At 43.7% G+C, this 27,285-nt stretch overlaps 2 protein-coding genes across 7 annotated transcripts in view; one reads left to right on the top strand and one right to left on the bottom strand.

Annotated features, from left to right (window-relative positions):
* EZR (ezrin) overlaps positions 1 to 5,687 on the top strand; it is a 49,455-nt gene extending 43,768 nt beyond the window's left edge. Inside the window, exons 9-13 of one of the 2 annotated variants that reach the window (XM_014519125.2) lie at positions 39 to 169; positions 538 to 698; positions 1,436 to 1,528; positions 3,610 to 3,861; positions 4,208 to 5,687. In XM_014519125.2, coding sequence (XP_014374611.1) covers positions 39 to 169; positions 538 to 698; positions 1,436 to 1,528; positions 3,610 to 3,861; positions 4,208 to 4,372 — 802 coding nt within the window. In that variant the 3' untranslated portion in view covers positions 4,373 to 5,687. The remainder of the gene's footprint in view (positions 1 to 38; positions 170 to 537; positions 699 to 1,435; positions 1,529 to 3,609; positions 3,862 to 4,207) is intronic. The other variant, XM_025201990.1, reaches the window with a different exon arrangement.
* A 667-nt stretch (positions 5,688 to 6,354) lies between these two features.
* The window catches only part of SYTL3 (synaptotagmin like 3), a 65,902-nt gene continuing 44,971 nt past the window's right edge, over positions 6,355 to 27,285 (bottom strand). For 4 of the 5 annotated variants that reach the window (XM_025201986.1, XM_025201984.1, XM_025201985.1 and 1 more), the window contains 9 exons: positions 22,034 to 22,177; positions 19,348 to 19,526; positions 18,615 to 18,734; positions 16,951 to 17,053; positions 13,435 to 13,605; positions 13,055 to 13,160; positions 11,513 to 11,621; positions 9,637 to 9,842; positions 6,355 to 7,705 (listed from right to left, as the gene is read on the bottom strand). In XM_025201986.1, coding sequence (XP_025057771.1) covers positions 7,575 to 7,705; positions 9,637 to 9,842; positions 11,513 to 11,621; positions 13,055 to 13,160; positions 13,435 to 13,605; positions 16,951 to 17,053; positions 18,615 to 18,734; positions 19,348 to 19,526; positions 22,034 to 22,177 — 1,269 coding nt within the window. In that variant the 3' untranslated portion in view covers positions 6,355 to 7,574. The remainder of the gene's footprint in view (positions 7,706 to 9,636; positions 9,843 to 11,512; positions 11,622 to 13,054; positions 13,161 to 13,434; positions 13,606 to 16,950; positions 17,054 to 18,614; positions 18,735 to 19,347; positions 19,527 to 22,033; positions 22,178 to 27,285) is intronic. The other variant, XM_025201987.1, reaches the window with a different exon arrangement.

The following is a 27,285-nucleotide window of genomic DNA, read 5'->3' on the forward strand; positions in this document are numbered from 1 at the left end:
ACCTCGCTGGTTTCTAAAAGTATTTCTCTCTCTAATAGGCAACAGCTAGAAAATGAGAAGAAGAGGAGAGAGACTATTGAGAGGGAGAAGGAGCAGATGCTGAGGGAGAAAGAAGAGTTGGTGATGAGACTACAAGAGTATGAACTGAAGACCCAGAAAGCAGAGAGAGGTAAAGGGCTTTCCTGAGTCAGCGAGCAGGGGATCACACACATTGTGTCAGAAGCTCTTCTCTCTTATGAAAGAATAGTCACGTAGCTCAACAGCTGCTCTTACCTGAAATGCTGCCATCTTGTGACACTTTACTCTGGTATCTCAAACCACCTTCTGTCTACAAATGTGTCTGCTGCTGTGGATAAATGCAGGGAAAGGGAACCTTTTCTTTATACAGGGCAGAGGTCAGCAGCCGTGATGTAAAGGTCACTGTGTATCTACTTTGTCCCTTAGCACAGACAGAAAATTAAATACAGGACCCCTAATGGTCAAGAGGAAGGGCTGTTTAGAACCACTGCTTGACTGCCTTGATGTCTGTCTTCCCAGAGCTCTCGGATCAGATCCAACGAGCCAGGCAGCTTGAGGAGGAGAGGAGACGAGCCCAGGAAGAAGCTGAGCGTCTAGAAGCTGACCGCTTGGCTGCCCTTCGGGCCAAGGAAGAGCTGGAGAAACAAGCCGTTGACCAGATAAAGAGCCAGGAACAGCTGGTAGGAACCCTAGCCATGTTGATAGCAATTGTGTACAATCCAGAGTTGTAAACTGTAGTTGCACTGGATGCATCTACACGTATATAATAAACGGTGCATGTCACGCTGGAGTTTAATGCTCCCAGGTGCACCACTTGAATGTGCGCCTGGAACCACAGCAGAGCAACCCTGGCTGGCAGGGTGCTTGCCCGGTCAGTCCAGCCTGCTCCAGCCCAGCTCCATGTGCTGCAGAAGGGCTAGCTGGAGCACAAGAAGCACACTCATGCCCCAGCTAGCCGGGTCTGTCTACATGCGCGTCGCTACACGTGAAAATTCTGCAGTAGGATAGTACTTGTATTTACTACAAGTACTAACCTGCTGCAAAATGAATTGGTTTCCTGTGGCTTAATAGAGCCACACGTGTAGATGCCAAGACATTTACTGCAGAGCTAATTGGGCAACTCCACAGTAAACGTCTCCTGTAGATGCACTCGCTATTGAATTCAGCTTTATTACTGCTGCGCGTGGGTTTTTTATGTTGTATACAAGGCAAATGATCAGCTAGGTCAGTGGACACGCTGTAGTAGCATAATCAAGGTGTCCATCTCTGACTGAAAAATCTTGAATACATCTAAATTGCCCAGAATATAAGAGTGGAGATTGCTGCAAAATCCATGCAGCATTCAAGCCATGTTTGTCCTTCACAAAGGTATTATTGAAAGACTTCAGAGTATAATACCAGCCTTGCTATTCAACAGGCTACCGAGCTTGCAGAATATACAGCCAAGATTGCCCTTCTGGAAGAGTCCAGGAAACGTAAAGAGAGTGAAGTTGAAGAGTGGCAGCACAGGGTGAGTTTTTTCCACTTCCTTAAGTTGATCCAGGCTTTAAACTTGAGACGATAGAATGCACCTGTCTCTTTATTTGGAGGTGTGATCTTTTATAGAGGAAATTCTGGGACAAACTTGTATAGACCTGACACAAATGACAAGTTTATGGATGATGACTCTCTGAATTTCCAACCCAGAGAGTATTGTTTAGTCATCTGTCAAACCTTTAAATAGTTGGCTGTAAAAACTGACTGCCATCTTAACTCTAGAGTTATGATCAGTCTTGAAATTATTGCAGGAAGTACAGCAAATGCAGCAACACAAAAGAAGGAACTCCCAACAAATGTGTACTGTTGGCAAAGTGCCTTCTCTGTGATAACACTCTCTGAAAAGTCTTGTATTCATAAAGGAATACAGCAGAATTAGGCACCAGTCTATGGGATTCCTAAGGATATGTTTTATATGCTAAAAAGGTTAATAGCATAAATCTAGAAACCCATTAGTTACTTAACTTTCCATCTAGGTGTGTGTTTTGTTTTTTGTTTATTTGTTTCATTTTGTGTTTCGGTACTTGGAACCTCCTAATAAAACAACCCAGCAGGACTTGGGGGGGCGGGGGAATTATCTTGTGGGGAAATATGGGATGCTCTTCTTCATCAGGGATGATTTGATTTAAATCACTGGTAAGAGCCTCGATTTAATCATTGTTTCCTACAAGAACTGCATTCTTGTTGTTTGCTATCCTTTATGCATTTAACTTCTTCTTGAAACTTTGCACTTTTAGAAAAAGGTAAGGGCTTGACTATGTGTACACAAACTTGCCAGTAGGGTGGTTAATCGGGTATCTCTCATCTCCATATACTGCTGTTAACAAGGATGTTATCTCTGGAGATGACAAACTTTCCCCATGCCTGAAGAGAAGGGAGTTTGTGCCCAAAAGCTTGCAAAGAACATTTTTCCCAAATGTGTAGTTGGTCTTAATAAAAGATATTGCATCTACCCAAAGAATCATGTCTGCCTACGATCTCTGGAGACACAAATCCACAGTTTGAGAACTGCAACTAGGCATCACACAGAAGCTTAATGGGATCTTCTAGACTGAGCATGGTGTCCCATTGGGTAGAGTGGTTTTCTTTAATCTTTACTAATCTATAGAGGAGCCTCTGGAAACCTCGTAAGATTGGGCCCCTAATGTAGTCCATAGCTTGTGACCTATTTATAAAAATTCTAAAAAGGTTATGTGGATATATGGCCTCAAATAGGGATTATAACATCTAGTTATATACTATTCCATGATGATATCTTTTGAGCTTAACATATCTTAAAGTAAAACTTTTTTTTAAAAGCACCTTAAATTTAAATGATTAAAATCAGATTTCCTTTTTATTTAAAAGTTTAAAAATCCAATTTTAATTTTATTAATGGTTCATTTTTTATCTACCCTGCTCTTCATATATTCGTTCAGGTGCTTGTGAGACACTTGATGGGAATTCTAAAGTGTGCAGTTGGCCACAGAAATCTTGGATGCTTTGAAACTTCAGTGAATGTGGAAACTTTTTAACTAGCATTCTTCCATTTTCAGTGAACTGTAAAGCCTTAGCTTGCTCTACTGCAGTTCCCTTTCAAAATCTGGAAGTTTATTGTTCAGACATTACCATATTAGCAAGTATAGGGACTAGATAACCAGTTTACTAGCAAGTGGTATGACTACTTAAAGTTTAGAAGCCAATTTAACATTCAAGTCCCACAACTTAGGGATGTATATTTCTCATCAGATGTCCTTGAACAGGTTTCTGTTTTGAAGGACACTTGTAAATGTGTTCTACGATCTTGTTTGGTAGCCTGTTTTTCCTCTCTCAGGTAATCGTTATTGTATCAGGAGAAGTCTAATTTTATTAAAATCTTACTGGCCTGATCTACTATCCTGACTTACATTATTAATACTAAAACAAGCTTTCATTATACACAAGAGTATAAAAAGTACTCTTTTCTTGTAGCAGATGGCACACACCCCTAAGAGATGGTTAAGGTACTATATATAGCTTGTTAAACTGGGTTTAAGTACAATTTACACACCTGCCTTTTTGTTGTTCTTTTTAAAGGCTAAGGAAGCCCAGGAAGATCTAGTAAAGACAAAAGAAGAGCTACATTTGGTAATGACTGCCCCACCTCCACCTCCACCACCTGTCTACGAGCCAGTGAACTACCATGTCCATGATAACTTGCAGGAAGAAGGATCAGAATACTCTGGCTACAGCGCAGACTTATCAAGTGAAGGGATCTTGGATGACCGCAATGAAGAGAAGCGCATTACTGAAGCAGAGAAGAACGAGCGTGTGCAGAGGCAGTTGATGGTAAGAAAGCAAAGTTACTGGGAGAAAATTTGACTAAAAGCAAATGTTAATGAATATAATAGACTAGACAATGGATCAGTCTGTGTCTATACTTATTACAACAGTCCATTTTTATGCAGTCCATACCGCTTTCCTCATTGCTCAGACACTGAGGATGCATTTTCAGCTTTTGGCATTTCAGAGATCTTGTTTTCGCAGACAGCACCTCTTGCAAAACTCCAGTTGCCCCATTTCCGCCAGTGTCTGTTCTATCCTAAGAATCCTGTCATTTGTCATGAGGCTGTAAGGTCTCTTCAAAAAAAAATCTCGGGTTTGTGATGTCTTTTTGTGGTTTTTAACATTGCAGACCTTGTCGAGTGAGCTGGCCCAGGCAAGGGATGAAAATAAGCGGACCCACAATGACATGATCCATTCGGAGAACATTCGACAAGGACGTGACAAGTACAAGACACTGAGGCAAATCCGACAGGGCAACACCAAACAGAGAATTGATGAGTTTGAGGCTATGTAAATAGTGTTTACAGCCAAAAAGGCAAAACTATGGGGCAAAAGCAGTTTTTAATGCTGATTTTTACTTTTTTTTTTCTGAGGGGTCACTGTATGACACACTTATCAAATGCTCAGCCTAAAAGAGATCCCAATGGCTGTTTATCCTCCAACTTTTAGTACCAAAATGTGATAACTGCCCATCAGGTCTGTCAACCAAACCATTTTTCTTGGTAATCTTTGTTCATGCATATCCTAGTGCCAAAAGGCCTTTATGTAATGTCCATATTCTCAAGCAGGACTTAATGTTCCATTCTTCTAGTTCTGATAATGATGCTTCTTCTATGGCAGTTCCTGGATTCAGCTTGGTTTAAAAAAAAAAAAAAAAAGGTGAATTTTGTGCCATACAACCTTGGATTCTCCAAGTGCAGCATATAATCAGGCTTCTGGCAAAGCAGAACGTAGAATTCTATGCCTGCATTTTCCAAACTAGTGCTGACCACTGCCTGAACCTAGTTTTCAGACTCATGTGGTTGATTAGGTTTTCCTGGTTGCTTATGCCCAATTGGACATGTTCCTGCAGTGATCGCTCAGAAGAAATGCAGTATAGGAACACTCTTTGGTATCCTCTTTACATAGTTAGACAGATACTCAACTGGAATTTAATACAAACTGTTTATATTCCAGCCTAATTAATGATCAGCTGTAGTGTAGTATTTATGTATAGATAAAGTAATAATATGGATTGTAACACTAGTTTAAAAGGGAAATAAAGTTGCTCTGTATATTTTGTTACTGTTTTCAGATTTAATAAATTTGGATATGTAAAAAAAAAAGTTTAAACAATATACTTAGTCTAATGTGCTACAGCCAGTGTATGAAATGGATTACTTGCTATGGAGCATGTGTAAAGATGATTTTTTTTTTTTTTTTTTTTTTTTTACTTCAATGAAAGTTGTGATACATGCATGTGATTCAGTATATACAGTTTTACTGCACCAATTTTTTTCTAACAAGCTTTCTATTTTTTTTTTTTTTTTAATATTTGATTTAATAATGTTTCAGACTCCAGCCATGAAGGGACTGTTTATATCACGTTTGTATTCTCTCTCTTACAGAGAGCATTCCTGTGGACTTTTTCCTAACCCACTCCCTCCCATCCAGTCTTTTGAAAATCTGTTAAAGTCCAATGAAATCTGGTATAAGTTCTCCCCCTCTTCCATTTACAACCCTTAATGCTGCTTCATAGTCTTAAAGTTAAACCCTCTTTATCGAAGTGTTGTAGACCCTTTTTTCTTTTGGTGACTGACACATATCTAAATAAAAGATCTGCAAGCTGACAAGGAATTAGAAGTCAAGTGGTTTGTGTTGGGTGGGATGTTTTCACCCCAGCACACCAGCCTGATGTGTGCTAAGACTGCAGCATAGTCCTGCTTGCATATTCTTGTTTTGAGTACAGTGAAGTCTCCTTACAGCTATGCTTACTCTGTTAACCGGGGAGGACAGAAAGTGCAAGCAGCATTTTCAAAGTGGCGATGGCAGAGGGACAAGGACTGAGAAGAGGGAGATTTGGTTTAGAGAGAGCTCTTTGAGTGCCAAGAGAAAAAGCATTTGACAGGGACGTGCTACCCTTATTCTGACACTGGGTCTGCAGCAAGGAAACATCACACTCACCAAGTTACCACTAATTCTAATACAGCTTCTGCTGAGACTTACATGTAACATACACCGTAGGAATTCTAATCAGACAGGGCTTTCTAATGGTGTTTACGCCTATTCATCCTGATATGCCAACAATTCTGACCAAAGCAAGGGCTTTGTCAAGCTGTTGATGGACTCATATCATGTAATGCTGCCACCCAGCCAGGGGGTGATAGCAGGGAATGTGGCTGCAGAATAATTCCTACATAACAACGACCCAGCAGTTGTGAATGGAGGGAACACGCAGTTCCTTCCCTCTATCCACCACTTGAACAATTTCTCAACACCGGGCAGAGCCTGGCTCTAGGGCGGAAGTGATGTTTTCAGATGGTTGGCAGAGCATTGCATCCCAGCTTCTGAGCTGGAATGAAACAAGGAGCAGGTAACTTTTGTTAGTCAGATAATGTAGAGACCATGTAGATTGCATGGTGAAGTCATTACTCCACTGTAATCAGCAGGTGTGCCAGCAGCACAGGGAGGCACATGTGAGCTAGCTGTAATCCAGCTATAGCTGAGTAACAATAGTAATTAAGACACAGGCTTCAACTAGCTAAATAAGGACCCAAGGACCCTGGTGGGCTTGCACTGAAGCCTGTGCTACCGCATTTCTACTGCTGAATTACAGGCTCCTGGTCAGATTTACAGCTGGAGTGATGTTTAAATACTCCAAAGCTATTAAATGTGCCTGTCTTCCATATTGGCTAATGTAGTAGTTGCCACAGCTATTTTTCCAGATCACTAACTGGCAGGTAAGTACTTATGATATCATATTTATAAAACATAGACCACAGAAAGGGTTGGCGGGGAGGGCAAGGCCAAAATATGGACTAAACTATTTGATCCTTAGCCTCCCTCTATACAAGGAAGCCAGCTGTGACTTCTGTAACTGCTGACAACTACAGGGAAAGGCCTTCTTTCCCCTATCAAAGCAACGTAGCTTCTGAACCACGGTAGCAGTTTTGAGGAACAATACTAAAGTAGAGCTTACAAAGTTAAACCTTCCCTTTTGGTAATGAGATTTACACAGTTGCACCACTTAATCCCATTACAATCCCCTCTCCCTCAAATTGGAGTATGTCTGATCTGAGCCCTGATAAATATCTTCTCAGTGGGGGTGATACTTAAATCACCTACTGCCTTTTTCAAAGTAGTGCTCCTAGGGTGTGAGACTAGCAACAATCCATTAGTCTTGCTCAGCCTTTTGTTACACTGCTGTTTTGCTTACAGATACAGGCTGCTATTTACAGCTTCAAATGAAACAAAGCCCTGTTTAATTTTTTGCTTCTCAAGTTTCTAATGGCAGTTTTCTCAAAATCCCCAAAGAAAGTTGTATAATTTAGGATTGTCCACTCCTTGCTTCCTTCTACAAGTCTCCTTTCAAAGGGTAGAGGTTTCTTCCCAGAAAGCAAAGTGCTGATTTTTTTAGCCATGGCTGGAGCATGTTCTGTATAGCCTTGCATGTTCAAGCCCATCAGCAATACTTGCCTCTTCAACCAGCTGAAGATATTCTTGCCATCCAGGTGCTATTAAGATTTAAACACCCCTTTATTTGACTGCAGAGACAGCGTAATGTCCATCCAGGTATTTGGTCTGCTCAGTATTCTTTGCCAAATAACTTTTGCTTGGGGATTGGAGGCTGTGGAGCCGATTGGTTCTTCTGCAAGGAAGTCCAAGCAAAAGGGTAAGGCCAAGTGTTATATAAACAGGGTGACGTCTTGGGATTTCTGAGCCCAGCTCTACATCTTTGCTTGTCCCAATTATTATACAGTCTCTGTTTTCCACCCCTTCTCCCTTGTGCTTATTATATTATAGAAAAACTAAATGGGAACAGATTCTCGGGAGCAGTTTATGTGGTTAAGACAACTGCTTGCCTGACAAACGTAGAGTTGTCTTGGGCCTGGTTTCCCAATAGGTGTCCCTCTAAAATCTAGTGATGGTGATTTAAAATGGTTACTATGTCACCAGTAGTTATACAGCAGTCACCTAGCCTACTACACCTAAAACTCCAAAGCTCCTCCTTTGTCTGCCCAAATGCCTTGTATGCTTCTACGTGGGTTGCACTGAAAAGTACAGCTAGAAGTGACTGCCAGAGTCTAGTCCAACTCCCTGCCTGAAGCAGGATCCTCCCCATCCAAACCTATTGTCTAACTCAGGGGTGCTCAGCTGCTGGCCTGTGGAGCCATGGCAGCTGGCCTGCAGAAATCCCCATGAGTCAAAAAATTTGGCAGTGGGGAGCAATGGAAGCTTAGCAAGCCAAATCCAGTCTTTCCTAGGCCATTGCTACACAGCAGGATCAGGGCTGGGCCCAACCCTCAACACATCCAGATCAGGCCAGGCTGCTCCCTATTCCTGCCCCTGTCCTGCACATCTGGATCAGGGCTGAGATGCTCTACCCGCACCTTGTGTCCCAATTGGGGCCAAGCTAATACATGACCTTGTATCCCCACACACATGGATCTGAGCCAGGCTGTTCTCCAACCCCTTGCCCCACTCCTAGCAGCTGACTCAGGTCCCTGCCATGCCAACCTTGCATACTAGATTTATCCCACTAGCCAGATCTGGCCTGTGGCCAGACACGGCACTACCCATCCCGCCCACAGGGAAAACAAGTTGGGCATCACTAGCTTAACTCCTCAATAACATGCTGCAAAACAGAGGACTCCTAAATAAGCTCTGGGCTCCTGGCATCAAGTGCAGTCACATTTATATATAAAATGACAAACCCTGACATTTTTTTCAATTTAAAAGCCACCACAACATTTCCAAGGTAATAAGAGAAGCCATGGTCCTTGTACAGAACAGTGAGGGCCTTACCAGTAATACTCATGACACAGCTGCTGTACATATGCTGCAACTACTTTGTCAGCGTGGAACATCTCAGCTCGTCTCCAAAAGCATAGCGGCCAACTGTTCAGAATTGGGAAGCCCTGCACATGGTTATCTGAGCGCTCTTGGCTATGAATGCCCCAGCTATAGAACATTAGTGTCGGACTGATTATTAAAGGGCTTTGTGTTTCACTGTAAAAGTACAGTAGTAGTTGCTGTGGAAATCCTGCCAGGAGACAAAGCAGGCTCAGAGCAGCTCCAATTAATGTTTAAAAAAATTCTTGGGACTCTGTTTACACTTCGGACTTTGTTTACCCAAGAAGCAGCTGTTATATGAAAGACAGTGGCTGAAGCCAAAGAAGGAATAATGGAGAACCTAATGGGTCAGTTCCTGAAAAGGGTGATTAGATAAGTAACTAGCAGGCCTGCAGGTGTGGCATGCCAAACTAGGAGTCCACAAGCTTAATGCAGGCTCAGCCTCGGAAGAGGAATGTATTTACAGAAGCGGAGACAATAAGCTATCCTGACCCTGGAACTGGGACTGCCCCTGTGTTCGTGTGGCTATCCACTGACTTCAATGGGGCCCCATACAAGAACATGCATGAGTGTTTGTAGCAGCACCTGGAAGCCTCATTCAAGGTCAGTGCTAAGAAATGTACAACCTCAGGCTTTGAGCAGGTAATGTGAATGCTATTTTATCATGTAAACTAAGTACTAGGGCTTTTCCATTTGGCTTCACATTTAAATGATAAAAGGACTTACTTGTGCTAAGCCTGGCTCCCCCCAGAAATCGGTCACTTAAGCCAAAGGATGCTTGGTTCCAGATGGTCAGATCTAGGTAAGCCCCCTGGAGCTGGGATGGGGTAACACCATCAAAGACAAACAAGTGCTTCCAGTGAGGGCAGGTTTCTTTCCTCAGGACAGGAGACTTCTGTTTTAACTCACGTTGGTCAGGGAGGACCAGGCAACTTCCAAAAAGGAATGAAAAAAAGAGATGCTCAGTGAGGTTGTTGCCCTGACAGGTATATTGCAGAGGTAGAAAACAAAGCATTTCCTCTAATCCCCTCAGGCCCCTCTCACCGTTTTGCCTTGTATATTAAGCATGCCAGAGTGCTGAATAGGATTATTTGGTGTCCCACAGATTATTCCCCCCTTACAATTAATCCATGTTCTTACTGCCTTCACTAGGCATAAGACTGAGCTCTCCTTATCATTCCACTTGTCAGTGACCACTATAGTAAACCCTTGGCCCCAAACCCACTGAACGATCCAGCAGTATCTATATAAGAACAGTGAAAACTGCTATTCCTGGTGAAGAAACTGAGACCATTTCACTGTGGCTCTAAGCCACATCTGATAAGAAAGTCTTATATGGCATAGTAGAAACCCTCAATGTATTTCTGCAGTCCAGCATCTTGCTTCCAGCAGCATCCCATGCTTGATGGTAGGATGTAAAAATGACCCTATGTACTAACTATGGTAGGCTGTACCTGGAAGAAAGAGCTCCCTCCTGGCCCCTGAAGTGATAAGAGTATATATCATATGCTCTGCTTCCATTCTAGGCTGGAAACAAGATGTTGTCTTTGTGCCACCATAACAATTTTTACAGTGGCACAAAGCAAAAGCAAATATAAATCCATGATCATAGGCATGCCACAAATGCCTTTGTGATCATGATAAAAGGGAATAATAATTTGTGCCACTTTTACATGACAGAAGTCTTATTTGTTTTATGGTAGGAGAGTACAGGCAGCCTGAAGCTCCCCACACTCTCTAACCTCCCCAGACAGGCTTGAGAGGCCCAGTCCTGTGCACCTCAGGAATTTCCATGGAGAAGTGGACCCCTCAAGTCCCAAGAACTCCTGCCCAGCTTTCCCCACTTGCAGAGATTTGCCCTGGAGATTCCCGGGGGTGTCTCTCAAAGTGGGAAACATTGCTTATTGTCCCATATTTTGCCCGATGAAGTGGATCAGCTGAGCTGGGCAAAATTGAATAGAACTATGGCAAAATTGACCATGTACAGGTGTTTGTGATACGGTGACTGCCCATAACAGTGGTTATCTCTTTCATCTGTAGTGATGTCTTTCATCAAGCGCAACCATTCCTACTTACTATGGCAAAGGCTGGATGGAGACATTTCTGTAAATGTCACCTACATCAGTTACAAGCACTTTGACAGTCATGAAGAAACAAGTCTTAAAAGGCCTAGAATAAGGAGGATACTAAATTCTCTCACAGCAGGTCCAAAGCTGCAATTCATTCTGCAACAATGCAGAAAAATTCATGAAGCAAGACATGAGTGCACCTCCTCTCTTCTGATTTAGAACCATATTTCCTACCTGTGAAACCTCAATATTCAAAACTGATTCAATACATTTCAATAAATGTCAAAGTCCCTTCAAATTCCAAGGCCCTGTTCAGAAAGGCTGAGGGCCAGATTATAGAGCCTTGACTTACGCTGGCAGGCACAGAGGTGAAGTTAACAACCTGGATAAGTGCTCACCATTGTGAGAAACAATCTAGCCCAGAGCACGTGCATAAAGAACCTTCATCTGCAGGTCCAGTCCCTGCTAACACTCAGCTCAGTACATAATATTTTCAAAAATTCAGAATCTGAAGTGTTAAATCTCTGACATACCCTTTTACAAATGAATTCAGGCTGCCAACAGATCTTAACGCGGGCAAGTTCTTGGCCTCAACTACTACGAGGTGAAGCTGGCCACCATGAGCTGCTCGGTCTTCTGTCCCTAAAACACAAACATTGCTTCCCATCAGTGACCAGTAGGAACAAATGGTTGTCTAGTTAACACAGTACTAAAGAAGGAAAGGAAAGATACTGAACACTGATTCTGAAGTGAGGGAGCACAATATCTTCTATGCTTCTGTAAACTGCAGATGTATTTTAGTATGAAAAATATGAAGCTCTGAAGTCACTTCTACAGCATGCAGTTGGCATGATGACAAGGAAATGTAACTGTGCCAAGCTGGTCCAAAAAAAAACAAACCCAGGGCCCACAAGCTGCAATTGCTAAGATCAGATATAGCCAATTCATCCACAATACTTGCATTCTGAAGCAGCAGCATCAGATGGTTCATTCCCAGTCTTTGCTGCCACTCTCCTCTCTTAGAAGTGCATTTATAAAGCAAGTAGCATAAAGGAAGACGGAAATTAGAGAAAGAGGAAGGAGAAGGAGCTCTGAATCAAGAGAAAGACTGGGGTTAACAGGGGTGGGCAAAATGCGGCCCCCAGGCCAGATGTGGCCCGCCAAGCCATTCCATCTGGCCCGCGGGGCCACTAAAAAATTTAGAAAATTAGTATTACTCTGCCCTGGGCTGCCTGTCATGTGGCCCTTGATGGCTTGCCAAAACTCAGTAAGCAGCCCTCCGCCCAAAATAATTGCCCACCCCTGGGTTAGAATATAGAGAGGGAAGATGGGGATCAAGAGAACAGACCAGAGAAAGAAATAAAACTTACAACTGGGTTTGATCCTTCCTCTAGTTCTTCCTGCCGCTATGGGTGGCTGCGCCTAGGTTTCCTGTAGGTGTTTAGCAATACCAAATGTGTGTAACTTCTTTAAGAATCCTACCCTGCAGTACCTGCCATTATCCAGCAAGCTGGAAGGGGAAGTTTCCCCAGACACCTACCTCAGCAGGTTTTCCTTGCTCCATCACTGACCACCCCATTTCCAAAAACTGACTCCCAGTCAATGTTAAAATTTAAACAAACATAAAGACCTTCAAGGGAAAGGTCTGAAGGAGAAGCCAAAAACTCAGGCCTGTACCTAGAAGACATTTCCCTACCTCTCAGTTTGTCATTACTGATAATCTAACTACAGAGAGCAATAACTGGGTCTCTCCAGACAAGGACAGAGGTGCATTGGCAGAGAACTGTGCAGGCACAAAACTGTGCAGCATCTCAGTGCACCAGGCTACAGGCATTGTAATGAGGGCTACTCTTGTATCCGCTTTTCTTTAAAAGAGGGAAGGAAGTGAGATTGACACAAGTCTGGATTTCAAATACTTTTACCAAATGCTTGTTTTATTTGGAAAATAAATACAACACAATCCACAATTTGCAATATCTACAGCATCAAGCAGAAAGACCCAAACACAAACGCTTCCCTGTGTGTGTCTGTTTCCATAGGCAGGGTATTTCACGTACTGCTGAAATACTATGTACCTTCCATCATGTGCTCTTCATACCGGAATTTTTCAGGCTGGGATGGTAAGCACATTTTTGCACGCACAAGAAGTTCTCCACTGTACTGAACTTGATTGTCTTCAGGCTTTTCAGAATGAAAAAGAACACACAGAGGCCTGTATTACTACAAATTACTATACAGCCTCCCCTCTCTATTCTTCACTGTCTACCTGTCACTGCACTGCACCCACTCACATGGTGGTGTGACAAGACTGTCCCTGCTACATCAGTTTCATTTTTCCCTCTCCATGATGTACACAGGGTGGTCTCTTCTACAGCTTTCACTACACTGCTTTTTTAAAAAAAAAATCTTTTGGAAAATTAAAAACAATACTTTTAACCTAAGGCCCAAGAATCACCTTAGCTTTGAGCTGGTACCAGTTGTATGACTGCATTGAATTGTCTTCAAAATTCCAAGACGACAATGGAATAAGCACCTCTCCAAGAAACACCCGATTCTTGAACACACCTGCATGCCAGACAGATATCTGAAGCTGTCGAGTTTCCAGCTGGGAGTAGTCAATCTTATACTAGAAAGATCAACAGCATTTAATACGCAACATGCAGGATCAATAGAGGCAGACCTTCACAAACACAATCCAACCCCAGCACCATCCTCCCACCCAAATCTGGACAATATCCAGCTTTAGCCCTGGAGCAGCTAACAGGCAAACTCAGCTGTGTCATCCAAGATGTGTTTCAGCAGCTTGCCTATTGCCTCCCCTGATACACTCACCTCTGTAATGGCTCCATGTTTGCAGAAAACTGCATTCACTCACATTTATTATTAATAAATAAATAAATGAATGAAGAGGACAATATTTGTAAAACCGCCTGGGGGAACACCTACAGTTGCAAATCCTACATTTTTTAAAGTTTAAATAGCTTTTCATCCTTTTGCTATATTCTTACACCTTCAGGTAGGACAGTAATATTAGACAGGCCAAGGTCATCATATAACTTGCCTGTGTCCTCCTGTTTTCCTTGTGTCTGCTGTACTAGGTAGACTAACACTAACACAGAAGAAAATTAATGTTTAAGTGAATTATTCTTAAGATGCAAACAATAGCTCTAGTCATATTGGGTGGATTCTCTTTTCCCCTACACTCTTTTGCATTGTTCTGGATGAACTTCTGTCCCAGACCCCTTCCTGGTTTAAGTTAGATCAAGTCCCCCAGCATGCTTTTCAGCCCTGGGCTGGGCTGCCTGCTCCAGAGAGCAGGGCTGGCCCTGCCCCTCTGCTCTCTAGCCCGGGGAGGAGGCATGGTCAGACACCAGCCAGCATGGCCCCCTGAGGCAAAGGGGCAGGGAGGGGGTTTATTCTCCCTCCCTCTCCTCTCCCCCTGGGGGACTGCAGCTGGGCTGTGTCTGGCTGGGGTGAAGCAGCCCCTGTCAGGGTCCTCCCCCTCACCACTCCAGCAGCAGTGGCAGCAGTGTGACCAGAGCTGGCCGCCATGGCACCGCCATCTATCCACCTTGCCCAGGGCTGATGCTAGGGTTGGGACCGGGGCTGTGGGGTTGAGCCAGGCCAGCCCGCAAGCACTGCTGAGGTCAGGGCCCTTCCCAGCCAGCTGCAGCTCAGGCTGGGGCTGCAGGAGCTGTGCACCCCAACTGCTCAGGACTCCCTGCACCCAGGTTGGGCTGGTGTGCCATGGAGCTGCAGTCAGCTAGGAAGGGCCCTGCCCCCACAGCCCAGGCTAGTCCCTCCGTGCCCACACACAGCAGCACCCACAGCCGGCCCAGCTCAGCCTCAGGCAAGGTGGGCAGATAGTGGGTCTGGTCCAGCCTGGGCCATGGGGGCAGGGCCCTTCCCAGCTGGCTGTGGCTCCATGACAGCCTGGCCCAGTGTGCATGAGTGGCGGCTGGCTAAGCAGTGTCATGGAGGCAACACCACTGCACCTGGAAGCGGGCACCTTGGCAGCCAGACTGGCCACCCAGGTGGGACGAGTCCTTCGTGCCTGCAGCTACCCGGGCTGGCTCAGAGATGCTGGCAAGCCCAAAGCCCAGCAGCCGCCCACCATGGCAGTTCATGTGCCCACAACTGCAGCCACCGTGCCCTCTGCACGGTGCTTGCTCGTCTGTCTCACGGGGAAACTCCAGAAAGACGAGCAAGCATGGTGCAGGTGGCACAGCAGCTGCAGGCACACAAGCCCCCACAGTGGGCGGCTGCTGGGCTCTGGGCCTGCCAGCACCTCCAAACTGGCCTGGGCAGCTGTGGGCATGAAGGACTCATCCCATGTGGCCAGGCCAGCTGCCAAGGTGCACACCTGCAGCTGCACCAGAGTCACACCTCTGCACCACTGCTTGGTCAGCTGCCACCCATGAGCACCAAGCTAGGCTGTCATGGAGCTGCAGCCAGCTGGGAAGAGCCCCCTATCCCCCCGCCTCACCCGGGGCTGAGCCAGGCCAGCTGTGAGTGCTGCTAAGAGCGGGTGCAGAGGTTCCAGCCCAGGCCAAGCCAGGCTGCAGGGGCACGGCCCTTCCTAGACAGCTGCAACTCCATGACAGCCCAGCCCAGCCTGGGCGCAGGGAGACAGAAGCACTCCGGATACAAGGCTCCCGTGGCCCCAGCCCAAGCCACAGCTGGCTGGGAAGGGCCCTGCCCCCGCAGCCCAGCCCAGGCTGGCCCCTCCACGCCTGCCCTCAGCTGTGCCCATGGGCTGACCCAGCTCAGCCTCACAGCCCCAGCCCCAACCTCATCCCTGAGTGAGGTGGGCAGATGGTGGTGCCATGGTGCATGCCCCCCACCATGTGAGCAGCCAGCAGGGCACAAAGTCAGGAGAGGGGAGACAGGGGAGTTTAATCCCCCTCCCTGCACCCCCCTTCACCTGAGGCACTGCCCTAGCCAGTGTCTGGCCATGCCCCCCACCCCCCCGGGGACAAATCTGGCAAGGGCTGCTTCCCCCTTCCCCCTCCAGGAACACCCCAGCTGGGGTCCCTGCCAGCCAGGGTGGGGGTTTAAACCCCTCCTCAATCATACTCAGCAGCCTGCCAGTACCTAGCCATGCCCCCCCTACCCCCCAGGTCAGTTTCCCTTCAGCCTTGCAGCTGCTGTGGAAACAAAGGGAGAGTTCACCTTGGTGTCCCCCAGTTTCTAGCCTAAGCTACTGCAGGCATGTGGCTGCATTTCCAGAATCAAAAGTGAATGTCTATTCACCTGCAAATCAGTTCAATCTATGCAGGTTAGGCTAACCTATAAAGATTGAATTAATTCAGGCTCGGGCGTTTTGAATGCTTGTGCTTAGCCTAAATGAACAAGTGCAAACACTGATGTATGAGGCATTAACTGTGTCACAGAGGAAGAGAAAAGTGAAAAGTGACATACACAATGTATTATTTCTTTAAGCGGAATAGGTATTCGATGCAAAAGTAATGATTCACTCAGCAAATGGCCAGGGGCACTCCCATTGACATTCAGAAAAGAGAGATATTAGGTCATATGGATAAAGTACAAAGTACTAATTGTCCTCTGCAATATACGTAAATTAGGTTTATATTGATAAATAGATAAGACCACTTCCTTTCACCATTTTTCAGATGGCATTAGCTAGAAACTACATCGGAATTCAAATCAACAGTATTTTCCATGGACACAGGACAATATTTCTACAATATTGCAACTTACTAATAAAGCTATCCAGAAATATACACTCTCCTTCCTTTGTTCTCAGGGTTACCATCATATTTGCTGATGGTGATTTTCACTCTGATCTCTTAAATAGGCTGTGACCTAATCCTGAAAGCCTCTTCACAACTCTTGCAATTTGAATGGGAGTTCTGACCCCAGGCAACTTGCAGGATTGATTGGGCACTGGAAATGGAGACTTTGCTAAGCAAAGGAGAGCTCCCAGCCCACAAATGTTGACAAGTCACACCTTTAAAGTTTCGTGGAATGCTGGATCCACTGTCCCCTTTCTGACAACGGTCTTCCTTTTGCTCCGAGCAGTTTTGTCAGGAAGCAAGTAGGTCTTTACATACCTGGAAGCGAGAAAGAAAGTAGAGTGGGGTGAAAGACCAAAATTAAGAAGAGCTCAACCTGAGAAGGAAAGGAAATTAAGCCAGCCTGCTTTTTTCATTTTATACTTAGTGCTGGTAAAGATTCAAATTAAGACTAAGGGAAGCCTGACATCCTGTCATCTATTTATCTGAAGAACAGACTAGAGCCATGCAAACTTCCCACATATCCAGTCGGAGTGTTTTGGTTTGGCTCTGATTTACACTAAACGGGCTACTGAGTTTTCATGCCCATTCAATTCTTAGCCTCTGCTGAAACTGCCAACAAGGAGGTCAATTAATACCCCCTAGTAATGGTTTTGTGATGTGGACATCTGCTATGCACTGGAATGGGACCACCAACTGAAGGTTGACCAACTAGTCAGCCATTTGTTCCAACTTTAGAAAGCCTGCAGTTGTTCATTTAAAAAAAATATTTTCATGATGGTAATATACCACTCCTGTATGATTAGGACATTCATTTTTACTGTACTAATGCAGTATAGTAATTCGTTACTGTTTCCCATGCTGACTCATTTAGTAGCAAGCAAGTAAGCCTTAAAGGGTAAGATTTTGAAGTGGGCAACTGTCCTAACTCAGATCCCATTGAAAGTAAAGCATTGATTGCACTGGAAGATGAGCTGGGCCACCGGAGAACTTAAAAAATCTAGGGTTACCTTATTTCCAATTTCAAAAGAGAGGATACCTGTTGGGGGTGAGGGGAAAAGGTATATGATTGTTGGGGGGGCAGTGATATGCCCCCTGCTCCCCTGGTGGGCTTCACTTCCAGCCCACAGCCACTTTCCCACCCCCCCAGCCCAGCTGGTTGATGCTGCTCACTCCTGACCCACAGCTCCCTGCTCCCCACTGGTGCCCCTCACTCCCAACCTGCAGCATATCTTTCCCACCCCACAGCCTTGCTAGTGCTCCTCACTCCCAAATCTGAGTTGGTCTAATACAAGATATTGGATTTACTCTAAAGATGATTAATGGCATTCTATATTCCCAAATGCTACCAGAACCATATTTTAACATGACAGCATGTTGTATTCAATTCATTATAGAATAACTCTGTTTAATCAGCCTCTGGTTAAATTCTGAGCTGTAGATCAGTCATCTCTCTCAGCAGCAACGTAGACCTTGCATTCCTTTCCCATGCCTCTCAAGCCCCTTTGAACTGTAAAAACCACTACTGTACCTGTGTGTGTGTTTAAAAGCTTAAGCTTCCTACTATATAAACATGAAGTAATACATTTACCAAGGAAACCAACCCACGTACAACTCAGATTTCTAGCAGGACTGAAAGCCTGTTATAAACATCTCACCAGCCAAGTTTTGTTGCAAGTGTCCTAATTGCAACTAGTGCTCATCCTTTTTCTGCAGAAAGAGCACTCAGTATAGCCAATATGGAGTGTTATGTTCATTACAAACATCTTTCCACACAACTCCCTAGGCTTCTTGTGATTTGCATACTGTCTACACAACTAGAAAACTTCAGGAGTATTCAGCACTTATTAAACATTCCCTAACCATGTCACTTCATTACCTGGCATCCCAACCAGGCTTTCTTTTTTTTTCCTTTTTTCTGTCAGACAACTCATTTTTAGTCCCCTTCTCTGCAAGAGATGTCACAGCAAAGTCTTCCTGGTAGGATCTGAGCTGAACTCTGGAATTTTAGAATGCTGATTCAGACTCATTTACGTAGTGCATGATAGCAAGGTCAAGCATTAAACATATGGCTGGATACTCTGACTAGCAATTTTCCATTAATTATTTTTTCCATGGAAAGGCTGAAAGAATCATTCATAAACAACTTAACAAACAAGCAAGATATCATCTAAATGTTGCAAGCCTGAAAAAAAAGTATGCTTACATCTTTCATCTGTAGAAAATGGGTATTCTTTGTATGTCCAATAATATATTACTATAGTTTGAAGTTACCTGCTTTTATATATCAAAACATCTTGCAAAATCTGGATGTATTCCCCATGTTAATGATAGGAAAGATGAAGCACAGAAGTGTTAAATAACTCACCAATGTCACACACTGAGTCACAAGATGACTAGAAACTATGACAGATCTCTCAACTTTCTGCTTCATGTTGTAACCACTTAGCATGGGTGTGCATATTTTTTGCAGGCATTGTTGGCCAATACATACATTTGTCCTGTATACAAAATGGCAGCTGGATATTACTCTGTGACACTTTAAGCTCATACACGTTTATTTTTACTTGCCTTGTTTTTTTTTCCTGTCTTTTGAAACCAAAAATACTTACGAGTTACACTTTTTTTTCTTCTCCTCTCCATAAGCCAGATTCTTGCAAGCATTGATGCAGACTTCTAAAGTGCAGGTTTTGAAGATATATCTGAGGGCAAACTCTATTTCCCCAGTGACGTTAGCCTTGTCAAAATTGTCAGCCTCAGTGCAAGTGCTGTTAAGGCTAAATAAACTCCCCTGACAAAAGACAAAGATCAAGGAAAAGCAAGCTTGCATCCAATGAGATGGTAATTTTTTACTCTCTAATTCTCCATTTCTTTGGGCTAAATTGATTGTTAAAGCTATTGCAAGTAATTCTGATCCAAGATAATATGTACATGAAACTATTCTTTCACTATCCTTGCTATATGTATACTAGACCTTAACATTTGATTTTCTATTTCTCTATATAAAATGAACCATTTTTATATATTTATCTGCATGGGCTAAGGGCACTATCTTCCTCTACAAATGACTAACCATAACCATCCTGCGCATAGCCATTTCTGTACCTGGAAACTGACAACAATAAAATATGCAAACATAAAAAAATACTTTTAAAGAGAGACAAGGCTTCTCTGTGATACCTTTTATTGGACCAGCTGTACAAATCGAAAAGCTGTTGGACAAGCTTTCAGGCATCATAAAAATGCCCAAGGTCAGAAACATGTTTGATAGGAATATTACTGGACCTTATTGACTCCCACTGACGGTAACAGCAAATATGAAACATGTCCCTAAACTATGCTGTGGTGTGCAACCGAAAGTAAGGGATTCTGCCACGGTGCACAACCCCAGTGAGAAGAGCTCCTGTCTCGCTTTGCCCCTTCAGGGCCCTGGAGGAAACGCAGCAGAAGGTACTGCATCACTTATTAAATATTCTGTTGGCCTCTCCAGTTGTGCACTGAGATCCATTCTAAATGACATCTGACAAGGCAAGGAGGATTTCGATTCAGACACCTTCCCTGCCTTGCCACCACATTTGTCTGCCAGTGCAAAGAGGAGGTGGATCCATAGTTTCATCTCTCCTCCCTGCTCCTTGGAGGAAGGAGGTTCAGAGGTGCAGCTCACCAATGGAGCATCTATGTCTAACACTTACACAAGGCATGAAACTGGGGTGAGGGAGCAACCTCTATGCTTCTTCACAGCCATATACACTTTGGGTGCAATCCAGCCCTTGTGATATCACGCAGTGTTTTTAAATCGAAACAGGCTTGGTCTCCATTGACTTTTAATTATAGTCTTTAACACAATTACTCCGAGGTTTCTTTTTAAGTAATGATTCCAGTCAGTGTCACTAAGAAATTGCTATTGCAGTAATTATCTCACACTAACACCTTCACTGAATACTAAGTCACTATTCTGTAAAACACACCCTCTGAAAAAACACTGTCCCACATACAAGCTTGGTTAACCAAGGAGTTTTTACTTTGCACGCCTTAGCAACTAAGAGTACAAGTTAATGTTTACAATAGATTAACATTTGCATGGAAGAGTGATATTTAAATATACGCAGGTTTGCCATACAGTTCACACCAGTGACTTTGACTGAAGTCAAAGAAGTGACCTATGCAGTCTTATGAGCAAAACAGCAAACAATGTTTTTTTTGAAAGAAGGGTCAGTGTGAAAAGTGAAGTCCTGAGAGGAACTACTTTGAAGCTGTGTACTTAACATGTAAGCACATGGATGGAAGTCAGAGTGGAGTTTAATTTGGTTGTAGCTGTGTTAAAAGCTGCTCACCACTCATTGTAGCGGATATTTGGAACAAGTGAATAAAAAATAAAAACAAAAAAAAAGACTTCTTTTGTAACAAGGGAATAAAAAATAAAAACAAAAAAAAAGACTTCCTTTTTTTCACTATCACTCATCATGGCAAAAAGGAGGATGAATAGATTTTGTCCCTGTTTTAATATATTTTAATGACAATTTTGCGAAGTTGGTCTAAAGTTTATTTCATGGTATTTTCTTCTTAATCAAAAGAGGTAGGTCTATGCTAACCAGTGCTGTTCAGATTAGCAGCACTGTGCAAGGAGGGCAGGGTTGTTTTCAGCACACTGTGTTAATAAGCACCAGATGCTTGGACAACAACAAGCACTGCAAGCAAAGGATGTATACTTACACATTGCAAAGGAAATATAAAATGTTATTATGCAACCAGCAGGAGACTGGTTTGGTTTGGCATGGCTCCAAAGAACCATATTATTCCACTGCCTTCTTAACACCAAGTGTGAAATGCCTAGATGCTACAGGCCAAATCCTGCCTCACTGCTCAGAGGTCTGAGTGCCACATACATAGTTTTCAGGGGTCTAAGTGGTTAAACATATTTTTGCTTTCTGCTTACTTAGCAGCCTGATTCCACTAAGACCCCTACATTCCCTATGTGCCTCCATTTCTTGTCCTACATGTCTAAGCTTGTTCTACTATGCATGTTTGGAAACACTCCGATACAGCTATTGAGACATCGTAACTCTCTTTATGCTTTACTGGAATCCAGTTTCACCCAGGAAACATTTTGCAAAGGACACCTAAAACTATCAGCAAAATTCCCAGTGATGGAGCCACTGCCAGGTCAATCCAGCCTGGGAGGCTCCCTGCATTTCAGATTCAGCCCATAAAAAGCCCCGTTGTCTGGATCCAGCCCAGGGGGCGGGGGGTGCTGCAGGCAAGTTTGACATCCCTCCCTGCTTTAATGTCAATACTTACATGTTTTACACCACCACAGAAGACAACATCGCTCAGGGGACTAGAAGGAAGGTCTTCTCCTGGCCTGCAACCCTTTTTGGTAAAGATTGCATTGTTGTCTCTTGTGCCAATGATGAGCTGCTGCAGGCTGGGTGCATTTTGAATCTGTAAGAGATGTAGTAACAAACTTACACGTGTTTTTTTGTTTGGTTGGTTGTTTTTCCACAGTAGTGATTCCACAGCTGCTGCATGGGTGCTTCTATCCCAGGTAGGAGGGGGAAAGAAGCACAAAAAATAAAACACCCCAAAAAGCTTCCCCACTTAACACATGTTCCAATTTTGTGGGGGTGATCTGTGGGGAAAAGGTGTGTTGCGCGTGAGAAAGTGAGGTAGTACAATCTACGAAATACATGCTCCCAAGGTCATAGAATAAAAACTGATAGCAGTGGGAAAGAAGGAGAAGGTCACTTTTAACAGATTTTTGCATTAAAGAGAAAGAGAGTGGGTGGATTTCACCACTAAAGACTAGCAAATATGTGACCTGCATGAGCCGCCAAAATCAGCTAATTTACTTTTGCCAATTGTACCCCTGCACCAGAAGGGAGAAGAACTAAGAACATAGACATCAGATAAGATGAAAAGGTACAATTATTTTGAAAGCATACTTCAATCTGTGAACAACAGCTTGAGGAACAGCCAAACTATTATACTCTCATGAGCTGGATTAAATTTAATTCACACTGGTGGGTGTAGCAGCTGCCCTTCATTTCTGATAAATCTAAGAAACAGTTAAGGATAGTGCCAGAATATGCTTTGGGCACATAGCCCTGAGAAAAGCCCAGAAAGAGAGCCTTTTGTCCAAGTGCTGGCTATAAATGGGCATGGAAATGTGTTAAAAGAAACCATCTCCTGTGGTTAGGAAAACAGGACTTTATGCACTCTTTGTAAATTAGCAGGGTTTCATTAAAGAATGACCTGATACTAACAACAGTTCTTCTCCTCCCCAAAACAATCTGCTTGACCATACACTTTAGCTAGTGCTTTTGGAGCCACAAAAAAAAGAAGAGTAACCATATTGTCTACTCTGCTAAATACAAAGCAAAAACCCTAAAGATGTTAGATGTTATGAGGTACAGTAAATACCAGTGTATCTTGTCATTTGATCTAACCCCCTGCATAAGTTAGACCCCTATGTAGCCTGTTCTTAATATCTGTGCCTGTGTGCACTAAGAAGGCGGTATTCAGTAATACCAACTCTCATGAAAAAATCATGAGACTCCTGATTTCCAAGTCAAACTAACTCTGACTCATGATCTCCATGATAGAGAGGTCAAATCTCAGGATTTTTTCTTCTGGTGCGTGTAGAGAGCGCCAAGCTGGTAAGTCTGTGGAGGAGAAGGGGCAGGAAGAGAGAGAAGGGGCGGGGGCGCGGATCGAGGCCCCCATGGTGAGGGAGGAAGGGAGTGGGGCAGTGGCTGGGCTGAGTGGGACCCCGGGGCCATGGGCAGCTGTCTGTCTGTGTGCATGTGTCCGTGTGTTGGTGCGTCTGTGCGTCTGCCCCTCACGCCCAAGCCGCAGTCCCCCCAGCCCTGCTGCTGCCCCTCACTCCTGACCCACAGTGCCCCACATTTTGCCTGGGTGTGCGTGGACTCCCCCTCCCCAGGCTCCAAGCCCCCCACACCTTCACATATAACCCCCCAAACACACACTTCAAAAACAGCATCTCATGATTTACATTCTAGATTGCTTGATTTTTAGGAGTTTGTCCCATGATTTTTGACACAGCAGAGTTGGCAATACTGGGTACCTGACTGCTGTTAACATATTGTGTAAGCCTCTTTGAGCCTTGTTTCTGGGTTTCTCCATCCATGTAATAAGGATAAAAAGAAGTCTCCTTTTCCTAGGGATGTTGCAGAGCTTGTTTAATGTTTTTAAAGTACTATGATATTCTGGCCCGAGAGGCACTAAAATGGCATGTTCTAAATCTTACCTCATGAAGTCAGATTTTGCATTGACCAACTGTTACCATCAGAACATTTTCAGTCTTTTCTCAGTTAAATATGCTTGCTCCCCTCACCCTCCACCCCACTTTAACCCATTGGTCAAGCTTGCAGGATGGTAGTACAAACAGTGAAGTTCACTTGATAGAGATGGATCTTACCCTTGGGACTAAAGCTCCAAAGGTGTAAGAAAGCAACCAGGGGCAACAGGATGCATGGGGGCAGTGGCAACTCCTGGCTGCCCCTGTGCTGCCAGCACGATCGTGCAATTATGGCAGCAACTGATATTTTTCTGCCCCATACGTCAGTGCCTGGGGCAGCTGCTGCAGTCGCCCTGTCCTAGTTATGCTACTGTGAAGTCCTACTTTGAAAGACGAAGCTAAGATCAGCATAAGAGGATTCCATATGTGTTGTTTCTCAATTGTATCCAGGTTTTGCTCATGTCCCAAAAAAAAAAGACTTCCTCCCCTCAAACATCACTCCTGCAGCCTCAGATCTAAAAATGAAAGTGGGTTCCTTAAGATTGATGCATCCTGACAAGCAAAAGATTTGTGGGATATATTCTACCCCCAACTAATGTGAACAACTTATTTTTAAGGGGGGTTTCAGTTGTAACTAAGGACAGAATTTGGCCCAGCCACTGGAACTCCATCAGTAATCCCACTGTTCAGGCATGAATTACAAAGGAATTACCTCACTCCATCTGCATTGTGCTCACTCTACAAATCTAACAGGAGTAGAAAACAGTAATGTATATGTATATTCAAAGCAAATAACTATATCTCAAGAAGTAGGCATGTTAAATTAAGAAAATGTCATTTTGACTGTCAATCTTCAAAACAGAACTACAGTTTGAGATCACTTTAAGACTTCTGGATGAGGGAATACAAAGAATGAGATCTGAATAAAAGAAAGGTGGCAACCTTGTTTGCACTGATAAAACGAAGATAGCAAATCATACAGGAAATGGCAGATAAGGTGTTGGATAAAAATGAATGAACTAACTACACAGCAAAGTGTGAGACATGATAGATATGTCCACTAGCAAAAAGATTTACAAAAATCAGAATGAAAGAAAATGCAGGAAAAAAAATAAGAAGAGTAATAGCTAAAGAATACATTTAGGAATTGCTGCATGAGTAAAAAAAGCCAGAAGATGGGAAGAAAGATGTGAGTACAACTTTCCCCAGCACCAGAGAACCTAGATAACAATGACACCCACATAAGGGAAAAAAAAAGAAAGATCAACCAAAACTCCAGTAAAACTTCACCCAAATTAGCCCAAACTCCAGCAGAAGTTCAGGGTTTACAGTCTGAGGGAAACAAGACACCCTTGTTTTGCAGAAGCAAAGCCCTTACTGCACAATCAAGAAATGTTACCCTTCTCTCTCTCTCTAATATAAAGTGCTGGTGTACCTTAAATGCTTTAACATTTTAGGGCCTTAAAGTCATTAAAAATTCCAGGCCTATAGCTGGGGTCTACCATTGATATGCTTGGCAAATTACAGACTCCTCATTCACGCTTAAAACATAACAGGGTGTGTGTTTAGTATGCAGTGGAAACACAGCCATGGTGTGCAGACAACTAGCCTGCTAATTCCACCCATGCTGCTTCTCAGTGCAATGAAACATGGCAATGCTCTTTCAGGGGAAGCATATGTATGTTTTGGTCTCATACAATGAAAAAAAAACCCACCACACTGACAGGGTCAGTCTTTCTGCTTTGAATAATATTTGTAATACTGTTTCAGTTAATCCAATTACAAAAAAAAACAGAGCAATTTTGCTTCATTTACACAAGTATAACAGGATTTGTCACACCAAGTCAAGTCATCAGTCCATTGAGTCTTGCATTCTGACTCTGAACCCAACCAGTATTTGAAGTTTTAGAGGAACGTGAAAGCAGCAAGGTGACCGTGCAAGGTTATACTGAAAGAAGGGAGGGAGGAAAGAGGAAATTTCCTTCCTGATTCCTATTGTGAAAATTGCCCTAAAGCTAGAGCACTTACATAAATGCCTATCATAACAACTTAGTATGTGAAATCTATTTGCTTCAGTGGCTGTGGCAACTCAATGGAGGACTCACCACCTGGAAATTTTCAGTGTATAAAGTTTGATGATTTGGGAGTAAAGTGCATATAAGGCAACAGTTCACTGTTCTACAGTAGTAAAACTTCATATTTCCATCCCCACACAATAAAAAGAGTGCAAGTGTATTTTGTTCACCATTTCAAAGACACCGACTGAGACAAGGCAGTGAGGCACCTTATAAACCAACTTGTTTGCAAAGGCATGAGCTTTCGTGGGCTACAGCCTACTTTATCAGATGTGAATAGACTGTGTAAAATCTGACAAACTGAGGAGTAAGTCTATGGAAAACTAGTGCCTCTCTGAACAAGTTATTTTACAAGGTGTCACACTGCACTGTCTTCTGCCAAACTTCAAACTAACATGGCTAACTACCTGTCTCAAAGATACTAACAGTTAGTGACCAACAAGGGGAGAAGGGCAGAAGACTTTCCTGCCCAAGGGTTCACACAAGAGCCAACAGCTCTCCTTGGCTGATTAGCAAACTACACAAGATGCTCCAACGGAACCAGCAGCTCCGCTCTGGTCCCCACTTTGTATCATTAGGGCTAAGTACAGGCAATCAAAAAGCCCAAGGCTGAATTAATCAATCTTCACAGGTTAGTCTAAACTGCATCGATTGAACCAACAAGTGAGTGAACATATATTCATTTTTGATTCCAGAAATGCAGCCACATGCCTGCAGGGGCCCAGGCCAGAAGCCAGGGGCACTAGAGCATACCTCCCTGCTCACCTGGAGCAGACAGCTTGGGCCAAGGCTAACCCACCCACCCTGAAAAGCAGGGCAGGGTTGTAGGGGAGGTGCAAAGCATCCTGGGATGTTGGGGGACTGAAAGCTACTTGAATCTGGAGAGAATCTGGAACAGAAGTTCAATAAACTGATTTAACCTAAATCAGTTAAGTCAGATACTACATCTACAAAGTTTATCTTAAACCAGTTTCAGCCATTTTGAAAGTAGTGTATGTGCATAGAACTGTCATCGTGTTACAGATTTGAACCAGCTTCCAATCACTTATACCAGTGTAATTTTTGTCCCTAGCCTAAAGGCTGAAGCAGAGCCAGCAGCAGACTGGAAGCACAATCAGAGCAACCTGATGGCTGGCACAGCATGGGGCAAAGTGATTGCACAGAACTCGCTACCAAGCCTGGTGAATTCCAGCCAAAAAGAAAAATTAAGTCACAAG

This window comes from Alligator sinensis, unplaced genomic scaffold, assembly GCF_000455745.1.
Source record: "Alligator sinensis unplaced genomic scaffold, ASM45574v1 scaffold682_1, whole genome shotgun sequence".
NCBI lineage: Eukaryota > Metazoa > Chordata > Crocodylia > Alligatoridae > Alligator > Alligator sinensis.